At 37.7% G+C, this 24,455-nt stretch overlaps 1 protein-coding gene across 3 annotated transcripts in view; it reads right to left on the bottom strand.

Annotated features, from left to right (window-relative positions):
* Nucleotides 1-24,455, bottom strand: part of PDSS2 (decaprenyl diphosphate synthase subunit 2) — a 122,212-nt gene that overhangs the window by 36,329 nt on the left and 61,428 nt on the right. For all 3 annotated transcript variants that reach the window (XM_030490548.1, XM_030490546.1, XM_030490547.1), the window contains exon 3: nt 13,565-13,763. In XM_030490548.1, the coding sequence (XP_030346408.1) occupies nt 13,565-13,763 (199 nt within the window). The remainder of the gene's footprint in view (nt 1-13,564; nt 13,764-24,455) is intronic.

Raw genomic sequence — 24,455 nt, 5'->3', positions numbered from 1 at the left:
TTTTTTTCTTTCCCTTTTTTTTTTCTTTTTTCCTAAAGAGGTGTTACTTCAACACGGTTTGTAGAGATGTGATCTCTTCTGCTTTTAAAAGGTCAACACAAAGGCCTTCAATTTAGGATGAATATGGGAAAAAGAGATGAATTGTTAAAGCAAAAATCTCTCCTACTATCTAGGCAAACTAAGTGCATAACACGATGTGAATTCTGGACACAAGCACTCGATTGCTGATTCCATAGCAAGATAGAACTCATGCTCTGACTTCTTTGATGCAAATATGAAACAGTCCAGAAGACTGTGCTATGTTTCAATGCCAGAAAAGCTCTGTAGGTTTGAAGATTGGAAGTTTCATGAAACTTAAGTTTGCTCTTTTCTGGATAATAACTTATTTGTAGAAAATGCACAGCTTTAAATTTACCTTGAGTCTAGTTTCTCAAGCTCAGATTTTTCTACTTCTTGACTGAAGAAATAAAACGGTGGTAATTTTCTTAGCAGTTCAGAAAATTACTCAGGATGTTCAAGCAACCACACATTAAATTTTCTCACTCCTTTTCCTGAAATCAGACTAAATTCTTCGGGTATTTACTGAGGACTGACCCATCTACAAGATAATTCAGGATTCAGAATTCCCAAAGCACTGTGTACACATGCCGACACAGAATAGGGCCATACGTTCATTGTCACAGATATAGCAGCCCATTTCTTGGCCGTAGTTGACTGCCCTGGGAAATCCAGCTCTGTCTATGAAAAACAGAGGTGTATTTTAATTAAAAGTGAACTTTTACATCCAGAATGACTGCAGGAAAATCATAGATTATAAGACATTTTTGGTAGAACACTTCCTTCAGAGTTAGAAAATAAGATTCAGACTCCTTCAAGCACAGTGAAAAGAATGGATTCTGGGCTGCACTCATCCTTCACGAGATTTCTAAACATCCTGGATGAAAAGAAGACATTGCTGCCATCGGTTTAGCAACTCAAGCACTTTGTTCCCTTTACTTGTCTTTGAAATATTTTGTTTAAAGTTCACTGCAACATAACACTGCATATGTATTTTTTCCTGTTTCTCATTCTAGTTCAAAAAAAGGAATGAATTTGAGCTCCATTCAATGTGTGGTGGTTTTATTTTAAATTCAGCAGCTGAAATGGAATTGATTACACAGACCACTATTTCAGGGTAGCAATACAGTGTCTCTCCAGACTCTACTGGATATTTTCAAGGGGAACATCAGGGAAAGGATGAAGCTCTTGTGGGAAGACAGGAAACAGCACTAGGAAGAACACAGCAATGGATATATCTTTGTTCCTCATCCTTCCCAATTTCCATCTGACAAGCTTCCTTAGCTTTGCCAAATTCCTTTCAAGAAGGACCACAAGTAATTCTTTCCTTTCTTAGTGTTGAAACAATATCCTTTCCTCACACATCTGCTATGACAGACCCTACTTGCTGCTGATGCGTAGACTTGAAAACGTAGCAAGACTTCTCCATACAAATAAAGAAGAAAATTAGATAGTCAGGAAACATTACATATACAGATAAAAGTTTCTTCCAGTTGCATTTGACTTCCCTCCCCAAAGAGGCGTTAATTTTTGGAAATATTTCCACGTTTAAAAATTCCACGAAAAGTTCTTAAAATTAAAAATTCTCCTGCATTTGATGCCAAAACATTGCAACACTAGGAAGCTAAAGATGAAATTCAGTAAACAGCTGAAATTGGATTTTGACTGTTCAATAATACCTAAATAAAGGGAGCAAAACCTCTAAGGAGTTCCAAGAGCACTGGAATTCAATTTTCTTTCCTGGTAATCTCCTCAAACGTCATTAGTCATACAGGTAACTAAGTGTGCCAGCCTACAGAGTTTTTTTAATGTAATGTTTATTGAATCCTATTGGATTTACTATTCAAAATCATCTTGAGTTTTACTATTTTTTGAAGCCGTCCCTCTCTTAGCTGTAACACACAGAAAGGACTCCTCACAGCAAACTGCTTTCTAGCAAGTTTTAAATGCTATTGGAAAACACATTTATGGTTTTCTTCACTCTGTTAATGATAAATTAGTAGCCAAATACAATGTGCAATGTAAACACATAACCAGACCCACTACTTGGTTAAAAGGTACTTCCTAGACGTAAAAAAACCCCATAACTTTCCAAACAGTCAGCAGCAGTCAATTTGAATATTGTTAGTATTGTCAAAATACCTATCTTAAGATGAGTCTACCTTAAGGATTTTCAGTAGTGTTAAGTTACCTTTTAATGCTGATGCAATACTATCCACAGAAGGGGTTTTCACTAGTATAAAGACTTCTAGCGCATAATTCAGTCATCTTCCTATCAATAACATAACCAAAAGAAGAAATATAATTTTCTCTTCTCTATGTCCACATGGTACCTCACACAGTGTATTAATATCTTTGCAGATCCAATGCAGCAGATCCTTGCACTGAAGTACTCAACCAACTGTGATGAGTGACTTCGGTTAGGGAAATATGTAATTTCTTCAGCTTGACCCTTTTGGATAGGGTAATTTCATCACATATCTTTCTTCTGTATAGAACAGTGAACAAAGAAGGCATAGTGAATACAGGATTCTGTAGCTATAAAACCCTCCTCATCAATAAATGACACAGAAAAGCATGGCTATCAGGTACTACATCCAGTCATACCAGTGCAGACAACCATGAAACTAGGATATGTTCACAAATGAATTGTGGATTAAACGGAATTTAAAAAAAAAATAAAATCTGATCAGCTCCAAATTGATAGAAATTATACCTGCAAGTGGTATTAACTCTTTTGCATACACTGTATCTGAATAAATATTAATCAGAAGTAACACCGTTTATCACTCAACAGACAGAATCAACAAAACAAAGCTGCAGATGGTTGTTAAACTAGCAAATCAACAACCCACTCTATCAGGAGTAGCAGCAACCAGACTCTAGACTCCAAGAGAAATGTTGCTGAATTTCAAACCACTAATATTAACGACCACTTCCAGTTCATACAAAGATTCAGTCATCCTGATGGCCAACAAGATGTCAAACACCTCAATACCTCAGCGTTTTGTTGAAAAATACAATTAACTAGTCTACATTACTGCCATAATTTTATGCACTATCTGTATTATAGCACTGAAGCTGCTCCAGATGTAAAGGCATTTTCACTAAAAATTTGACCCTGGGAAGGTTCATTTTAAAGAAAAGCTTCACAGCAGTGCAAAAAGAGGGGAAGATACATAATCTATTATCCTATTTATAAGACACATATTTTAACCTCTCCTACTAGTACAATGTGTACAAACACCTGCTGGGAAGGAATGAAGAAGAGGAAGCAAATTCTTCTCAGTGGTGCCCACTGAGAGGATGAGGCAATGGGCTCAAATTAAAACATGAAATTCCATCTGGACACATGAAAACACTTTACTGCGAGGATATCAAACAACAGAACAGGTTCTCCAAAGGAGTTGTGAAGTCTCCATCTGTGGACATATTTAAAAGCCATCTGGACATGGTCCTGGACAACCTGCTCTAGCTGACCCTGCTTGAGCAGGAGGTTTGGACTGGATGACCTCAAGAAGTCCCTTCCAACCTCAGATGTGGTGGAAGAGGAGCACTGCTGATCTTCTTTTCTCACACCTGTAGCAGCAGTAATAACAATTTTTCTGGTCTTTGAAATAATAAAACCAAGGCTGCAAAGCTGGTGCCAAATACTCTCTTAGGGAAGGGTTAAGTTTACTAATTGTACTGGGAACAGATTTTCCTTTAACAAACAGTTATGTTCTTGGGAGACCAAGAAAGGCCATCCAGACAAATCTTAAGATTCTTATCACTATTGCTAACAGTTTTGAATTGCAACTGAATCATCACAAAAATGTATTTTCACTTTTAAAAAGTGTATTCTCAGTTGAAGTTGTACTCCAAGTAGACAGCTGACTGCATACTAACCCCAGCGACCTCCAGTCCTTCTGCAAAACCATGTACTAGCTGCCTTGTCATGAAAGTCCACCTCTAGAACCAAATTTGTTGTTAATATGTACTAAGTCCTAAGTCAAAAAAAAACCCAAACCTGAAATAATACTGTTAAGACAGTATTTAATCGGAACAGATTTGATTACTTTCTATCCTACTATGCACTCTCAAAATCTTACTATGTTTAAGAAACAGACTTTAAATAAAGCCAAGAAAACAGAACTTGTGATCTTCCACTGCTTCACCTATAAAAAGAATGAAGTTGGCATGGTAAATATTGCTCATGGAGGACATCACCTTCCTCAACTTTGTGAAAATTCATTTTCATTTTATAATTTGTGTATGAACTAAAGCTATTTAGCAGTGAATTCTCACGTGATGATTATTCATGGCTATGAAAAAAAGAGCTGTAATGAACACCTCTGCTTTAAGAAACCCAGACAGTGCCAATACCTATTCTAAGTAAGTGGTGAATGAAGCAGCAGAACTGCTGGCTCTTGAGAGTCCTTTCTCACAGTGTGCATTCTCATGCAGAATAAAATATCACAAGCCCACAAGTTGTCATTACTTCAATTTCTTAGAATAAATGTTACTTTCTTTTGAATATCCATTTCCTACATATTCTGGCAGTGATCAACATCTTGGATACAGTTTCTTGTTAACAGTTAAGGAAATATCAAATATAGCCACTTTTTAATGTTTGCCTCAAATCTTTGAAAGGCAATTTCTCCTTTGTAAAGTGAGGAGGTTTACCTTTTAAAAAAATATAATACGAACCTTTCTTCTATAATTTGGCCTTAACATTCAGTTAGATTGATTTACATATATATACACACACACATACGATATGCATGTATTTATCTCAAATCTTGCAAGTATTTTCAACTCCTAAGCCATTTGTCTTCACCACTATACAACTGTCAGTTCAGTGTCATACATTAAAGGAGGAAACAGATGGACAGACACTTCTACCCCAACTACTCAGAACACATTTCCCAGGTATAGCGATTATCTTGAGATCTTGAATGACCTCTGGTTTGCCTCTCAACAAAATCAACTTTTTCCTTCAGTTTCTTCAAATTAATTTTCACTTTCTTCTTCACTGATGCTTGTCATCTCTGAAAAGCCCTCTTGCTTTCATGTATAGATAGCATATTAGTATTTTGCAGACCATTCTGTTAATTAGAATGAGACAAACAGTAGTTCTATCAGAACAAGAACTACTTAACCAAGTGTCAGAAGCAGCTGAGTGGTTTACCTCTGAGGAGGACAATATTTACTTGGAATAATGACAGGTATTCGGTTTGGGAACTCAAGCAGCAAACACTGACTTTGGTCTGCTGGGCAGACCAGAGTAGCAGAAAGATGTGTCCAATTCCTACTATGAGGAAGGCAAATTCAAATGCAAGTTGAGGAAATAGTTCATGGGGCAATTCAGAGGCAAGAAAGTTAAATGGACTTTGTGCAAACTAGTATGAAAATCTTTAGCAGTCTATTGAAAATTCATCAGAACTGAATGGATAACTTTTTCCTGAGACTGTTTACTTCCTTAGTCCATGTAGCATTAAGACAGAATCTCACTCACAATTCTGTTCTTGATAGCTCCATGCCTCGATGCTTTTAAGATATTATTGCAGTATATTTTTGTGAAAGAGCTTCAATCATAGATTTGATAATTCCATGCTACCTATGATTATATATTTTGGTATCAGTCTCAATTGCAGCCCTTCCATGTTCTGCAGCAATCATTCTGGTACAAGGCACTGGTGGTAAGTCATATATGGCCTTAAGGGAAGTGGCAGAAATCACTCTTTTTGATATCCCTCCCACCCCCTTTTTTTTTTCCTAACTATTTTTTCATGCAGAAGTGGGAGGACAGAAAACAGACTGAAATCTAAACATAAAATTTTCCAGCAGTACCATGGCCAAGAACCACAGAAAAACAAACTCTTTCAATACAGACCTATATTAACCCCAGAGGAGTCTACCTTTGGGGAAGCTTAACATAAGCATTAGCTTTAAAAAACAGTACAGGTGCAAAAGGCCATTAAGGTAAAAGAACTATTTGAGGAACGCACTGATTCGGAATAAAAACAACATTAAGCGGTTGTAATCTCAAAACCAACATTCACTGCAGTGCAACAGAACTCTTACAGATCAAAGAGAAGACTGCTGCTAACCTATCACCACAATTACAGATTAAGGCCAATTTTTAGAATTTCAATTAAATTAATAAGTTAACAAGCTGTGTCATCTAATCCTCCAATTTAACTTCTTGAAAAGATTACTTTTCAAACATATAACGGCAGCCATTAAGATTACGAAATTTTTACAAATATTTATCATCAGAGATAGCAAAAGTATACTAGACAAAAATCTAGTATACTAGTAAAAGATGCAGAAAACTGAATGCTTCATTTGCTCAGGTGTTATTTTAGGAACTATAAATTTACTTCTTCAAATTAAAAAAAAAAAAAAGGCAAATAATGAACTTGCTAAGGAACTGCTCCACTGACACAACGTTGGGCAATGGGAAGAGCACAATGCAGTAATTAGGAGATGCACTAGCATCATTTTACAATTTTATCATCACCATCACAAGAACCATTATCTCTAACGACAACAGAAATGCTAGACAAGAGTTTTAAGGTCAGTTGGGAAAAATTTGATAACTAAGTATTGATTCCAATAGATTTTCACTTTTCTCTCTAGCATACAGGATTCCCCCCAATGCTTATATACTTCCACCAACTATTATAAAGAGTGCCTTTTTCCTACCAAATGAACTTCACATGACTGTCAACACAACTTTAGTACAGAAATCTTCTTATTAAAAAATCCAGTGTTTGAGAACACGGGGCAGGAAAAACAATACGTCCATTAAATGGACATAAGGTTTGTTTGAATTACAATCTCTTTTTATGTTTTACTTTAAGATAAACTGAAACCAAATTTATCTCTCAGAAATAGGTACAAATTTGTAAATTTTGTTGCACCCTAAAAATAATTAAAACAAGTAACAGTTTTCTTAAGAATCGATTCATAATTATGTATGAATCACAACAATGCATTTCTCAGAACTGTGCTTGCATTCCCCAATAAAATGTATGCTAAGTTGTATGCAAATGTTGAGTATGTATCTCAATATTTTATGACACAGAACTGCATATTTAGGATTGCCCACGGAAGAGCTTTATTTTGTAATAATGCCATCATGATGGCTACATTGTCTTATGACATAGCTGTTGTTGCCCCATTCCTGGCAGGGTTCAAGGCCAGGTTGGAAGGGGCCTTGAGCAACCTGGTCTAGTGGAAGGTGTCCCTGCCCATGGCAGGGGGTTGGAACTGGGTGATCTTTAAGGTCCCTTCCAACCCAAACTATTCTGTGATTCTATGTTACATTAAAGGTTCAAAAATATTACATTCTTCCTCAGTTTTCTTCTTCCCCCCTCACCCAGACAAAACAGTGCTCCTTATATGTACTTTTCCATAAATCAGTTCTGAGCTCTTTAAACTTATCTACATTTTTCAGTAGTGTCTGTTTTTGAAACACATCCATGAAGTACTCTAAAATACTAAATTAGAATAAAAATACTCAGCAATACAGATACTGTCCTACTCCCTATCTAGTCCAGTAGATCACCACCAAACAGTGACTTGGGACAGTACAGCAAGACAGACATTGTAACGTACTTCAAAAAAGCTCTTTATCCTGCTTTCTAGAAAAAATTGTGGAGGGGTTCCCCCCCCGCCAAAGAACTCAACTTCACTATCTAACTTCATAACTTGGGTGTCTTAATCTAATCTGACCTCTACTTCTTACCAAATTCATGCCTCAGTGTCACCTCAGTTCATGCTGCTCTGTGAACTGATAATTTTAAAAGTACTTATCTCTAACAGCAGCTTGTATCAGGTAAGAAAAAGGAAACCGATACATGAGCAGAGGTGAAAAGTTAAAATAAAGGGGGGGGGGGGGGGGGGGGAGAAACCCCCAAAAAACCAAACCATTTTAATTTGAAAATGCTTTTATCAGCAGCTTCGGCTTTTCTCTGTTAACACAGAAAAACACATTACGTAACACAGCAAACACATTACTTCTGGTTCTCACCTTTTCTCCATGGTTCTTTATTCCTGCCTTCTCTCATCAATCAGCTACTTAATCTCAGAAGGAAAATTCAGATGAAGGATCTTTGTCTATTTTATGTAAAATGTAATGTAAATATACTTAGTGGGATTTATAGTTAAAATTTTCTACTAGAGGAAACAACGAAGAACAGCTCTTTCAAAATAACTTTTATTCTCTGAAAATAACTCATCTCATACCTACTTTTACCACCAAGAAGCACTTTCTACTCGCCTCAAACAAAATGTAAAGCACTGTTCTAGGGGACAGTAATTTGGAGCTATTAAAAGTCAATGGCTGCTAATGGCTGCCTTTACACTGGCAAGGAGGCATTTCCATTTAAAAAGGATATTTCTTATAGGATTCTTGATGGGATGCACTCTTCATGTTCTTTAGAGTAAGTTTTCAGTTTTGAAGAAAAGACCGGAAAACTGCCACTGATCCTGGGAATAATTTCTTTAGCCAACCCATGATTTCTCACTGTTTTAATACTTAAAAAATATTTTTCAAAAGATTATGTTCTTCTCTTGACATCATCCAGGGCAAGAGAAAGCCTGGTACAAGTACTACCTTTCTTAAATGACATTTAAAAATTAAAATTGTATAGATTCTAGCTTACTTGTTTCTCAATTCTCAAAAATGTCAATTTACATCAAAAAAGCAACAGGCATAATTCCAGAAAGGGGATGCTCTCCATATCCTTCATTGGTCAGCAAGGAACCAAATCACTCAAGTTCAGAACAGCCTTCCCAATAGGACTACAACTGATGAACCAGAAGTAGAAACCACAGTTGAAGATCAAAGCAATTCTTTTATGAAGTACAAGGTACATTCAGATTGTTGCAACAGGAAGACATAGGAAGATTTACATGACTAACTTGTTGATGTTTATGCGAACACAAGGCCTATTTGGTAAACAACACATTTATGCCTTTAAGAATACATAAACTTAACATAAGGAAATGCATCCACTATATAAGTACTGCATCTGTGCTACTGTTTATTTATAAACAAATAATGCTTAATAAAACAATGCTCTATAATACAGTCTTCTGGCAGAGCTCTACATTGATAGATGAGATTCTTAAATTCAATTCCAAGCTTTCAGGCTGTAGATTTTGAAGCACTTCTGTGAATAGGTTAATCGTTCCAACAATAGCTCAATGAATTATAGTGGGAAAATAGTCATGCTGAAGATTTCAGCAAGAACTATGGAGAACACTACCATTGCATGTATTTCAGGGTTTTGGGGTAGACTTGCTTTTTTTTCTTTTATCTTTTTTTTTTGGGGGGGTGAGGTTATTTTTTTTGTTTGGATATGTTGTTTTCTGGTGATTTGGTTTTGGTTGGTTGGTTTGTGGGCTTTTTTTTTTTTTTAAATACAAAAGAATGCCTTCTTATCAGTTTATGGAGTTGCAAGCAATACGTTTACATATTATTTTATCATTTTCTTTAGTCATCAGCACATTACAGTAGGCATTGCACTAAAATGTATAATTTCATCCTTCTGAAGTTTTATGTATCACCATCTTCCAAGTACAGGAGGATTAAAACTGGTAATAATTATATCTTTTATGCACCCTCTCCATAGTTTCATAAGACACCTGATGATTCTAATACTCTAGCAAGCAAAAGGTTTCTTCCAACTTATCTGTGATATACACTGAAAAGGCACATTACTTGATAATATCACATTCAATATTCACACATCACTTGTATTATAATGTCCATATCACTTATCTGTCTGACAGATGACAGAAATGCCAATTAATGCTTATTACATTTGCTGTGTTTGCATCTGAATGTTACCAGACCAGAGTCAAAGGACCTCTATACAACAAAAGTTGCTGTTAGCAGCTTCATCCCAATAGCCTTGCCTAGGCAAAGCGAGGTAATAAATGTTAAAGACATAGTACCTTCTGATGGCAACAAAGAACCAACAGTTAAACATATCATTTTACACTTCTTACTGATTTATTCACATATTTATTTAAAACTGCATATGGCCACATATCCCACAAGATAGTTGGGAGGTACCCTATTTTGCTAGGCAAACATGCTTTTCCATCTGTCCCACATCTACATGTTTACGATGACTTTTACAAATACCTTATTACAATCCTAGTATCAAAACACTGCACCCTCAAAATGAGAAAACTTTTCAAAATAATATCATCATCCCATATAAACACATCCCAACCCAATAAACCAGCACATTACCAGGCATTACTACTATTTCAGTAGCAAAAACCAAATATGCCTTTCCTTGTCAAAGGCCCACTGTTCCTAAACCCACTGCTGATAGACCATCTACTAAAAGATCCCAACCAACTCATCTTGGGGCTCAATTCTGTTCTAAAATCCATGGATTAGCAATGTACAGTCTACTACAGGATGCAGCTCTGAAATAAGATTTTTATCCATATTATCTTCAAACATAATTTATCACCACAATCAGCAGGCCAAGAAAAGCCACCATCCAAAATACAAAGTAGACCAAAAAATACAAGAAGGATAGTTTATATAAGGTGATCAAAAACTTAACATGAATGTACAGAAGAATTGTAAGTACATGTGATCTGATCAATCTAATGCTTTGTAGCTGTAAAAGGTTTCTGAAGAAATTACTGTTCACTTTAAAGTTTTTGTCTGAATAAATGTAGAACTCTGCCATAATCACAGAAATGCAGCATTCACTTGCATCTGCCCTACAGTTCTTTATTTTAAACCACAGTCAATGCCAACTTCGTAATCATAATTAATGCCTCATAATTTCACAAAGTAGAAAATGAGAATTTCTTCTGAATTATTATGCATGTTCAGAAAACAAAATTTTAGATGACTTTATAATAGTACAACAGCAGAATTTAGCTTACAGGAGGCTTCCTAACTGACACTTCAAGAAATCTAGAGTCCTTGAGGCTCAGATATTAAAATAAAAACCCAAAGCAAAACAAAAAACCACCCCAACCCTTCTTTTGCATAACTTCAATAACGTACAACAAGTACGAGCACTAGTTTAAAAGAAACCCCCAAAAACACAAGCCGTGAGCCTCAAACCTTGTTAACATCATTACAGATACATTCTACAACAGTAGCAAGAGGAAAATTACTACGAATTAACAACAACAATTCCTATATTTAATGTTATTTAAAAATCAAAGTGTTACCTAAGGCAATTACCTTGCAGCCTTTTAATATCTACAGGGAAAAGCCTAAGGGAAAATAATTGACTTTGCTAATTTTACCCTTGGCAATTATAAAATAGCTCTGCATTTCATTACGACTACAGAATTTCACATCTAATTGTCAGCCCCGAGAGAAGCACAGAGATAGATGCATCATACACAAGCTCAGACTAGGGTTTAACAACACAATAAAATTATCTTGGTTCAGTTAATGTTAAACCTCCCTTTATTTTAAATTCTAGTCTATACAACAACTATGCATGTCTATAGAGGTTACAGCCTACCATGGTCAGTACCATGCATGTAACGATATAACGCTGCTCATTTCATTAGCCAATTTGCTGAGCTACCAAGAAAATGCCAGCAAAGAAGCAGTACTGTGATTTTTGCTTTTTACATCAAAGAAAACAAAACATTATGAAGGAAAAAAGTCACAGTTATTTCACACTGCTGAAAAACAGATGCCAGATTTGAAAATTCATCATTTACAAAAGAATAAATACAGTATGTTTAAATCATTGCACCTGTCAAGAGATTTGTATAGCTTGTACTTCAATTTTTCTAACTTTGCTAGTAGGGTTAGATGTATGAAAAAGAATAATTTACTAAGTCAATCAGTTTCCATAATGGCATCCCACTTATCGTATGTAGAAGCTATGAAAGTATTTAGATGTCAGAAAAATGAAAAAAAGTGCTAAAATGTTTTGGCAGAATTTTCCAACATGCGGCATAATGATTGCTTAAAAAAAAATAAAAAAAAAAAAGGGGGGAAAAAAAAAAGTATATCTTTGCACTTGTGCTTCATTTCACTGTAGGCTTGTTTCCTGGCAAGTCTTCAGGGATTATACATTCCTGCTGCAATACTTAATGATGTACTAAATGCAAAGTAATAGGTGTGACATTTTATAAGTTTCCCCTTATGCTGAAACAAAAAATTGATGTAGGGTTAAATCCTTTGCCCCATCTTAAGAATCTTATTAAGTATTAAAAAAAAATTTAAAATGAACACATACAAATCAGCAATAATTAGTAAAATCAATTGCACCCCATTTTGGTTATGGTATGATGAAATTTTTGCACTATTTAAAACTTTTCTTAATACTTACTACCAGTTATCACCATAAAGGCTTAACTCACTATTCCAGCAGACTGACATCTAATTTTCTGTCTCTTCTCCTGAATCTCAGCTCTACGTTACAAAATGACACCACTTTTGAAAGAAACTGTCACACTCATGATCAAAGCAGTACAGAAATACTCAACCACCATCACGAGGAGCTTTAGCATAAGAATCTAAACACACAGACTCCTTAAGCTCAGGATTAAAATTATGTTGACTATTGACAATGGCATGCATGGCAAACATTTATTTACATTAGGATGTACAGCAATCTTCAGATGTATAAAGAGCACCCCTGCTAAAAAGAACTGTTTTCTGTTTCCACTAGGATGCCACATTAAGTTCTTCAGCCATACACATAGTTAGGTGTTACTCTAGGCTGGCACAGGGATGCCCAGGAATCTGTCTCCACCATGGGAAGTTTTAAGACCAAGCTAGACAAACACATATCAAGAATGATTTGGTGTAGCTGATCCTATCTGGGAACTAGAAAATGATCTCTTAAGGTCTCCAGCTGTCTCATTTTCTAAGATCATACATATATACAATTTGTTTGTCATGAAAAACATTTCCCTGTAAAGTTTCAAACAGTTTGGCTGAGCAGCTGGATTGCAGCTGCCCTTTAGAAGCCAGTACATCCACATTAATAGGGCAATCCAATACTCAGGGGCATTCAAATGCCTAACAACATAATTTTATTAAGAGTAAAAAGTCACCTCAGTGTTGTGTAGACAAAGCAATGAAGCCTTTTCCCCCAAGAATTCCCTAAGACCGACAAACCTTTCACAAAGCACAAGGTAAAACAAAATAACAAACCAAACATGTCTTCAGCTAGCAGTCTGCCAGAGGTGGTGTAGTCATGAGCATGCCACCAGATATACATTAGATTCACCAAATGATCCACTCTTCCATTTACTACAGTGCTTCAGAATGTATACTGAAGACATCATCACAGTAATCCTACAGGCCAGTGGTAAACACGTTCACAACAGCAGCAGCAGCTTGCCAACCCATCTAGAGCTATAATATAAGTATGCTGATTTTTAAAGGATGTTCCATATATACAGACATATCATAACTGCTGGTTTTTTAAAGGGCCTCTCTTTTGGGAGAGTCACTAATAGTTACTTGCTCTTGCAGTAGAAGATTTTTTTTTCTTTTTACCTTGGTATTCTGCAACTGTGCAAGGCTTGTGCAAGCATTTGCTAGAAGAAAATCTCCACTCAAAACAGCCATTTTATTTCCAAACTGCATATCCTTCAGCGGGCCATTGCAAGACTTGAGCTCACCAATATTCACTATGCCACGATGCACCAGAAAGGCAGTGTGGATCAGTTCTGTAATCTCAGCCAGACTTCTTTGACTGAAAGCAAAGAAAAAGTACACTTATTTTTGATGCTATCAATAAAATATATATTCTTAGGGGAAAATAAAAACCCACAAAAAAACCAAACAAAAAACAACTGCATGTGCTAAACAGATGTTTTATGAATTATCATGTAGTTCTTCTGTGCACTTCCAGAAGCCACAACCAGAAGGTGTTAACTGCAGAGAACTATCACTATGTATTTCCAGGTAAGCTGCAGGTACCACAGGTTCCATTTGGAGCTACCCTTTGTTTGAATTCTTTCACAAAATAAAGCCAAGTAATCAGTACGGTCTTCATGGTGCTTTCTTTTTCTGTTTTGTCTTTTAGAAGCTTGAGGGACACTGACATGAAGAAATTGCCAAGTAGAAAGAACTGATGGGAAGGAACAAAGAACGCATCAGCAGGGGAGTCACAAGCAGGCTGATCTGAACACCATAAGAACACTGCACTCAATGACTGCTCAAATTAGAGTTAAATTAATAACAGGATACCTTGCAGCTCAATAATACGGGGGGGGGGGGGGAGGAAGAGAGAGAGAAGAGGGAGGCATGGGGGGGAGAGGGGAAACAGCTGAACATTTTAAAACTATGTACTAATGATATTTCACTAGTTGTTTTAGTCAGGAGAAGCAGAGGTGATTGTCCAGCAAAGGGACAGAACAAATTTTATTTATACAGGTTTACAAATCACTTCTTATTCCAACACACACTGTGCCACATCCTGAATTTAGAGGTTCAAATCCCTGTGAGAGGCTGGCTACAAAGATTATCCCACAGGGGCTTGCCCTCTGTTTATTTTCATTTTTGGAAAAGGCATGACAAGAGTCATTTGCACAACCCTCTCTCCCCCCCCGCCACAATTCGACCCTGTAGACCCTGATAGTTAGTGACTGTCACTCCAAGGAGCCCAGAGATGTCACCTTAGCTCAGAACTACAACAGGGCAATGAACAGCCATAATAACTGAGCAGGGACAAGTGGAGGGAGGAACAGAGCAACTGGAGCATCCTCTTAATGCTGCAAGCCTAGACACACACAGACTTTCCCCCCACAGGAAATCTTCAGCACATTCACATGTTTTCTGACTCAAGCAGTTCCCTTTATGTCATGGAGACTTCACATATGAGCAGAAATTCAATGCATGCCCTCAACTAGACAGATGATTAAAAGGCCTTAAAGTTCAAATCAAATTGCAACCTAGTACAAAGGTGTATTATGCTCCCTGTGCTTATTCAAAAGCAACCAGGAGCTGAGTAACCAAACTGCTCCATACCTTCACATACACATATACCTGCTCACACATGCTCAGCTTAGATTCTGCCTCAGTACCAGCATAGTACTGAGTAACTTAATACTGTTTCCTCTGGACAGTGCAGATGTGTTGCAACCACCCTGAATGATACTAATTTAAAGTAACCTTCTGCCCCAAATATTTCTGACCTGCAAAGAACCCCAGCAGCAACTGTTTCAGGCCAGTGATCTGCGCCAATTAGCAAGAGAGAAGAGCTAGTAGAGCCTGGGCAGGCACTCAAAAGGTAGATGAGCTGGGACAAGAGGATAAACAGAGGTTCCCAACATATTTTATCACATACATACACACACGGGAGCTTAAGCTGTTTTTAAAACTGCCTTTATAATTCACAATTTTTGCTCCATGTAGAGAAAAACAATCTGAAAACAAAACAGCCAGCCATTCTCCATGTCGACAATAAAACTAAGGTTGATGCTGTTTTTCAAAGAGGCTAGGGAGAAACTCCCACAACCTACAGCCACAGTACTGTAATCACATTTGGCTCAGCTCTAACAAAGGGTTAACAAAAATTTCAAGCTCGGAGAAAAAGACTAACAAGACATCCCGATGCTCCTGCTGTCATTGTCAGGGCAGCCCTTGAGGAAATGTCCATATCAATTCGGTTTATCAGATGGACAGCTGATCAACATTAAACAGACTTGGCTCTGGGCAGATTGAGCCAAGCTACCTGTTATGAATAGCAATGAGAGCCCTCTGCTCTCTGCTGCCGAGCTCTGCCATTTCCGACTGCCACAGATCCCAGGACATATGGGGATCCCTAGTGACGAGCACATAAAGCTGCAGCTAACTCAAGCGACGGCTCATTTCCCCCAGCTGAAAGCAGGCATTAATATCCTGAGGAGATCAGGCCCGCCTCTGTGACCCCCAACTATTGAAGCAAAACAACAACTGTCCTATTTCTTCATTTAATAAGCTTTTAATGAAGGAAATCAAAATCCTTTCTTTGACTTCAGCATCACTCTTCATGAAAAGGTTACACAAATACATCAGTATCATGCTTTCCAAATGCTCAGGATCTGGATGTTTTAATTTCTTTTTCCATAATCCGTTTGTTCTCCAAACGGTACTCATATTATCTGTGCTAACAAGAACCATATTAGGGAGATAATCTGTGTCTAATTCTGATCTTATACACTGCTGTTCCACCCTCTCTCTTTAGCAAACTAAAAATATAAGAACCAAAGCTACCGTAGAAGTCCCAGGCAATAGATTTCTTAGTGTTTTTTGTGAGAACCTCCATAATACCCAGGCATAATAAAAAGTCCACAGCACTGCTACAGATACAAGAGGGTTCTTGACACAACTTTGTAAAGGCCAGCATCCAACAACAAAACCCCACTGTTACTAAGTTGCTACTGAATGGCTAAAGCAATACTATATACAGCTTTCTCGATCTGAAGTACAATTCAGTGATTAAATAATTTTGTATTTGAAAGCAGCTAATCTCAAAACACAAAAAAATAATGTTTATGCAGTGCTGAACTTAGAACAACAAGATATGACAGGGTATGAAAGCAGAAACAACAGGGCAACGGGATTATGGACCCCTACTGATTCCATCCTGTTCCTCCTCCACAGCCCGTGTTCAGACAACAAAGAAGTGGTTACCGCAAGAATTACCTACATAGCAAGGCAGTACTGAGAAAATAGTCAATATTTTTAAAACACCTGAAGTTCCTAAATGGAAGCAGGCTAAGAATTGGGAAAGCTTTTTCACCACATGCTAACATGTTTCCACAGCCTTTGCCTCTGAAGCAAGTACTCCATGCAAGCCATCACCAAATATCCCAGAGACTCTACTTACAGGCATTATGTTTCAAGAGATGATACCATTTTGAGCTCCACACATGCCCTAACGTCCTCTTCTTTCTCCCCTTCCAAAAGTTCAACCTATGTGCAGGAACCTTGTTCCGAAAAGGATGGTACAGAGGCTTGGGCAGTACGTGGGGGACTTTACTAAGTTTTGATGGATCACAAACAGGTACTAGATCTGCTGTTAGGTGCATTACTTAACCAGACTTAGTTGTGAAACACAGCCCACCCTTCCCTCCTCAACTAAGATACTAGAATGGCTCAGGTTGGAAGTGACCACTGGAGGCCATCTAGTCCAACCCTGCCACTCAAGCAGGGCCACCAAGAGATGGTCGCCCAGGACCACATCCAGGCGGCTTTTCAGTATCTCCAAGGATGGAGACTCCATGACCTCTGTTTCTGTAAGCAGGACATGTTGGCTCATCACTCTTTCAAGTCAATTACTATCTACCAATACTTTTCCCCCCACCTCGTCCAGTCTTTGGTAAGATCCTCAGGCTTGTTCTTGGCTCTCTTATTTTTTTCGCCCTACTCTGTTGTCGTGGTTTAAGTCCAGCCAGTAACTCAGAACCACGCAGCTGATCGCTCAGTCTCCCCCTTCTTCCCCCCCGTTCCCAGAGGGATGGGGAGGAGAATCGAAAGAATACAACTCCCACGAGTTGAGATAAGAGCAGTCCAGTAACTAAGGTATAAGACAAAACCACTACTGCTACCACCAATAATAATAATGATATGGGAAATAACAAGGCGAGAGAATATAGAACTAAAAGGGAAAAGGAAAAGAAAACAATAAACACAAGTGATGCCCAATATAACTGCTCACCACTCGTCGACTGACACCCAGCCCGACCCGAGCAGCGATCTGGGCCTTCCGGGTAACTCCCCCCAGTTTATATACTGGGCATGACGTGCTGTGGCATGGAATACCCCTTTGGCTAGTTTGGGTCAGGTGTCCTGTCTCTGCTTCCTCCCGGCTTCCCATGTCCTGTCTCTCCCTCCTCCCCGGCAGAGCATGAGACTGAGGAGTCCTTGATGGGAGTAAGCATTACTTAGCAACAACTAAAACATCGGTGTGTTATCAGCATTGTTCTCAGACTAAAGTCGAAAACACAACTGCACCAGCTACTAAGAAGGAGAAAAATAACTTACAACTGAACCCAGGACATCTATTTAATGAAAAATCTTAATTCACAGACTCTTCCTGCCTGTAGTGTGTAAAAGAGAACAGCATCTAAGTGGCCTCTTGTTCTTCTGCTCTTGACTCTGTGTTCCTGCACTTTCAGTACTAGGATGCCTAACCTAGAGCTCTGTAAAATGCTTGATACAGGTATCTCTTAGATTACAAGCTCCTCAAGCTGTAATTGTATCCCAGAAAGTACAAAGGAACCACTAACTTTACAAGTAATTAAAAAAATATTCAGCACAGTCCGTTGCAGCTATATTGACTCTCTGACTGTGAAACACCAGCTTGCAGGAAAATACTAGAAAAGTGCAAAATTAGGTTATATAGGCAATTAGATCCTAAACCAAGCGCAATTTCTATTCTTCCTCTGCCCCTCTCCCCCAATGAAGGCACATAGATCACTGAGATTTAAGTATGTTTTGGTGAACTTTGCTGAGCAGTCTTCAAAAAATGTTTTATATGTGTCCTTATAAACTACTGCAGTAGCTGCAACACCCTGCTGCTGCAATGCCAAAGTAACAAACATAAGCTCTGTAGAAATTCCACACTCACATAGGCACTACATCTATAGAGAAAAATAAAGAACTAATGGAGAAACGCTGTAAATATGCTTCTATCTCAAAAAAAAAATAAATCATTTTTTCATTCCACAATTTTGTTTTGCATTAAAATGTTCTATTCATATGCCTTGGAGTCTGCCCCACCACAGTATCACTAATGGTCTTATTATGGAGATGAACATCTCATGCAGAATTCAACACAAATTTTAAAGCCTACACAAAACTGTATGACATAGTAAAGGAGATTGGCAAAATACTGCAACAAAATTCTATGGAAGCAAAATAGGTTTTGATAGTAAATTTCCTACGCAACTTTTAAAAATTAATTTTGCAGTCTTCCTTCCTGGCATCCTGAATACTCTCGTTGTTGTTTGTGTTATCTTTAAAGATTTGGAGCTATGAAACATTAGCCAGTGTGATCTCTTTAAAAGCTCTTATACATTACTTCAGCCCCCAAGTCTACTTTCAAATCCTACTCTAAAAAGAAATAACAGCATTCTGCAAAACATATGATAAAAGAGAAACATTAAATAGCAAAAATTGTATTGCTATGAATAACAGAGTACTTCAGCTTAAATACTCCTCTGCAGTATTTGCAATGGAAACTCAAGCTCTCAGTAACACCAAGAAAACTTGAGTCAGTTTACCTTTCATTATGAACTAACAGTGAGAACTACACTGGCCCCCTCAAAGGATACTAGGTTACGCAAAAAATCATTAAATAATTTAAGATGGTAATAGTAGGCATATTGTTTCACAGAAATGGACCAAAGACTTAAATTAACCACTAAAATCCATATTCTAAAATTCTCAGCAATGGAAGCAACTGCAGCATACGAAGACAATGGAACTGATAAATCAAAAATTCTTTAAGAACTCTAATCACTGAACTTTTGAATTAAAGCGACCAACAGTATCCACCCACAATTTGATTGTTTTGTCTGTGACTGTCAATACACAAAAGATAAATTTGGATAAGAACCCTCATACTTGGGATTAAAAAAAAAACCAAACCAACATCCATTCTATTTCAGTGACAACTATAATAATCTATATATACCTGCAAATCTGAGAAATAAAATAGTTCTTGAGGAAAATTACATATGAAAAGGCACTGACTAAAGAATTAAAGTAATAATCTTAAGCACTGACAATGTATTTGGGCAGGACTTGGTAAGTGATTTTACTTTTTTTTTGTGACCAATAAACAGAAAGAAAAGGTGGGGGGGGGGGGATGTATTTAAACCAGTCAACATGTATGGCAGGTGCTGTGGTTTCACAAACAGGAAAAACGTTCAGGATAAAGCAGCAGACTGAAGCACAATACCAAATATTCATTGCATGACCTGCATCCAGCAGAAAATATCTACCCACTGTTATCCTTTAACGAGGTCAGAGACTAAGACTTCTGTGGTTCCTCTTGTCTTGGTCACTAAGCTACTGTAGGGGCATTTTCCACCTGAGGGATAAAGGAAGTTGAAAGACATCAGTTCTATGAACTTTACCAAGTATGCTGTTTAACTGCATTCCCGTCAATCAGTTTTATTTTTAAACCGGCTACATATCTTACCTCTTTCATCTTCTTCCCTTCCTAGCATCACAGCTTTTGAAGTTAAACTTCTGCCTATAATCCTTCATGTATTTTTCCTTCTTTATTCTTGAAAAGATACTATATTTTTGTTTGTATCTCCCCTACCACTGAATATTGCTTAATTTCTTTCCCCCCCTAATATATCTTAGTAAGCTCTTCCCTCAGCCCATTATAGGACTTGAAAATGTTTTTGATTTTTAGTGGGCAGATGTTCACTTGAATTCAGCAAGCCAGTTTCCCTAAGCACTGTGGGTAGTCAGCAGGAGGGGGAGAGGGACACCTGAAGTCCAGCTCTTCTTCCTTTTCTTAATGCAGGAATTATGAAGAAGGGTTTTGATAGTTTTGACTTGAATCATAATTAATTTAGATCTACCACAGAACAACCAATTTCCCCTTTGTTCTCCAGACAGCAACTGAAAGTTCACCTATTTGCATCAGTTGCCAACTACTGCCACTGATGTGCAAAGACCGCCACCACTGTGTCACTACAGCACGGCTAGGAGCCCTCCAAGCCTTGGCGCCAGCTGCCTGCAGTGGACTGCAAGTGATTCATACCTGCACTGTCATCTACCAGCAAAATGAAGCCCTAACTGGTGAACTTGAGTCTGAAGACTCTATCTGGCTTACTCCTATATTTGGCATTAGTGGCCAGCAAAGTAATAATGATCACAGCCTACAGCACAGCACATATTTCTTTTGCTGGATGGCACCACCACAGTGATTCCCCTTTCAAATCGCACAGGCTAAAAGAAAAGTTCTAGTCTGGAAGCAAAAGCATAAATTCTGGGAAGCAGGTGAGGGAATCTAGACAAAGACCTGGCAAGACTCACTACCTCAAGTTCAGTTTAAAAGTGTTAATCAGAAAAGCCAGCAGAAAAATACCACCAGAATCAGTAAGTCAGACTGATGTCTTCCAGGACTTGGAGGCAGACATGCAGGCTGGGACCAGTAAAGAAGAGAACATCAAGAGGAAGTTTGCACAGTAAGAAGTATCTAACCATTGTAAGATCCAGAAAAGCAGTGACAATCCAGCTCTGTGAACAGACGAGGAGCAGGAGGGCTGGGCTGACAAGGTAAGAATCCAGATACACTTGCTGTAAAGACAAATCCTGTCATGTTACGACTTCAATAGTGAGAAGAATGCAAAGGACATTCTACAGGAGACAGGTAATAAAAGAACATTTTCATTGCTCAGATGTGAGACATGGAGGGAAGCCTAGGTATGTTTTCTAAGGCCCATAGGCAAGGATATGAGAAACCTAAATAGCTTTGCATTTTATTTCAGTCATCTCAGATTTCATGAGCACTAGAAAGTGCTAAAAAAGGGAGACATCAATTACTCTTCCTTTTCTTAGAGACAGACAACAACTAGAATTTCAACTTCTATTTATTAGAAGTTTAAGTCTTGGTAATTGCCTTATAAAAAGACAATATTGCATTTGACAGTTTTACTTCATTTCGGAAATGTGAATCTTCCCATAGGGATAACCAGTGATTTTTAAATGGGGATTAAATGGGGAATTTGGGAAAGCACGAAAAAGTTGAGAAGAGTCATACGAACAATCAGAGTAAAGAAAACAGACAAAGTGAGAAATTAACTATTATTTAATAACTAGAAGGCTGATACTGAATCTGTAGATTGACTTGTATCTGCACTACAGAAAACAAATGCAAGAGAAGAAAATACTCACATTATCAAGCAAAGATAAAATAAAATCCAGTAGCTTGAATGTAAGCAAATCTAGAAGAGAATAAAGTGAAAGCACTTTCCGAAATCTACCATGAGGAGCAACAATGGACTCTCCAACAATGGCACAATTGAAGGTAATACCTGAGGAAATCCCATTTAAGCACAAGTATTAAAACTGATTAAAGTTGGCGAAATCCTATTGCCTGTTTTGTATTGCAAGCCCATATGACTATCAAAATGATATCTCTTATTTATTCATGTATTCATGAGCCATAAAGCCAAGGGAGGGAAACTTTTCAGAAAATAAACAAAAGACAACTTAGATTTGGCAGCAGACAATGTTAGTCCCTGTATCTGAAAACTTAGTATTGGCCAGAAGCCCATTTTTCTTTAAGGATATCTAGATGCTTTCAAGCACTGGAATTTCCAGATGTGTTTATTTCAGCCACCTTATTCAGGAGAAATATCAAAATCAGAACCACTATGCCCATTACACTTAGTTCCCATTCCCAGTGAAGGAGCATCTAAAGCCACCAGCAGGCTGGGAACCCATTCTGTTACTACAGGTATATTAATTCTATCTTATGGCACAGAGAACAAACATCTCAAAATCCATTTTAACCAAGTTCTGCAAGAGGAAACAACCTACATTCAGGATTCATGTCTGTCCTCACACATTTAGGTACCCACATTGATAATGCAATGCATTTGGTGCTGTACTAACCTGGGAATACATACAAGTGTTCCCACAAAGAACAGGAGATAAAGAAAAACAGACATGATCTACAAAATTATTTTATGTATATAAGGGTGTGTATTTTACCTAAGTATACATATTTTCTTTAATTAGAGTTTTCCACATAACCATTAGGGGGTTCTAACCATGCAAGTCACATTTATTAAAGGCAGCATGTCAAATAAGAGTTGACAATTACAAGCTATATCAATACACATTATGCCAGATGGTAATGAGCCATACACAAAGGGCCAGCCATCCAAAATAATCACACCATTTTCCACAGAAATGTTGAAGAGGTTATGGTTTATTACACAGTGCTCATTAGATATACAGTGGCAGCATTAGCAATTTTTCCTTCATTTGTGTCTCATTTAAGACTCTGCCCCCACAAGCCCATTCAAATTAGTACACAAGGTTAAAATCATTATGGTCAGAGGGAAAAAAAAAAAAAAGAAGTTGTATTTTTAGTTTACAATAATGGTGGATCAAAGGTCCCCAGAATCCATTATTCTCTCAACCATTATCTAACACAGGATATGAAAAAGAATGAAATTCACTGTCATTTGCCATGAAGAAAGATAGCCTATTTTAAATAAGCAAACTCTGTATTACTTAATAAATAACACTAAGTGAAAACAACAGCTAGGTTGTGACACAAAGTGACAAAAGCCATAAAACTAAAAGTTAAAACTGAACTTTCAACCTTGGCTTTGAACTCTCTCACCTGCATTTCAATTTGCTGCTTTAATAGCATGGAAATATTAAACTGTTCAAAAGGCAACTCATCCCACAGAGCAGGTTGGGAAAACAGTTGTCTCAAATAACCAGAGTGCCATCTCTGAGGAAACATGTATAACATGATTTAAAGCACCTTTCTACCTAGCTGCATATGTTGACTTCCAGCTAGAAAATGACTGTTGGAGACATTTATTTTCATGCCCTTTTTATAGAAGGTATGTGGGTGAAAAGATGTAACGGGGCAAATGTGAAAATTTGCCAGAACAAGCAAGGATATGTTAATTGCTTAAAAACATGCCAACATTAATGCCCCAAACTCCAAGTGACAGCCAGCATTTGGAAGTCAAAAACCTATGTGAGAGAGGGAGGGCTTGAGCACTGGATGTGCCACCTGACAACACAACTGCAGAGAGCTGGCTTTTCAGTCTAAACTCCTCTTGAAGCATGCAGAGCATCACTCAGAAATCTGGGTCTCACAGCAGGCAGCCACCCGGCTCACAAGGCCAGGGTATCCTTACACCTCCCTACTGGTCACTCCTGCTGAGCTATTCTGCTGTTACACAAAATGCTGAATTATTCATTCAGACAGATGGCAAAACAGTGAAAAAAGTCAGTCAGTCTCCAGGAGATTATGGGGGAGAAAGGTGGGACACCTGGATCCCAGTTCCTGCTCCACAAAGTTGCTGGGAGGGAAACAACATTACCTACTCAGGCATTCCTGACCTGGTGTCCTATATCCCTGGATGAAGAGGATTTTTCTGAAGAGTCAAACAGTCCTGGAGATCCGCATCCTTTCAAACACTTGAGGGAGCCAAACCTGGACTTCCTGCATCATTAGTAAATACTTAGTGGCTAAAGAACATAGAGCAATGTTAGCAGCACATCCCCAGTTTGGAAACCCCTCTAGATAATTTCCTAGTTAAACTAGCCAACAAATCCTACTCGTGTTTTGCAATTGTTTGAAAGATAAAAAAGCATGTTTTATTTAATAGGATCTTAAAAAAAAAAAATTAAAAAAAAAAAAATATCTTACAAAACTAAAAAGAATTCCATTAATTCCAGC

Source organism: Strigops habroptila, chromosome 6, assembly GCF_004027225.2.
Source record: "Strigops habroptila isolate Jane chromosome 6, bStrHab1.2.pri, whole genome shotgun sequence".
Taxonomy (NCBI): Eukaryota; Metazoa; Chordata; class Aves; order Psittaciformes; family Psittacidae; genus Strigops; species Strigops habroptila.
This window is presented reverse-complemented; position numbering and strand designations above follow the sequence as displayed.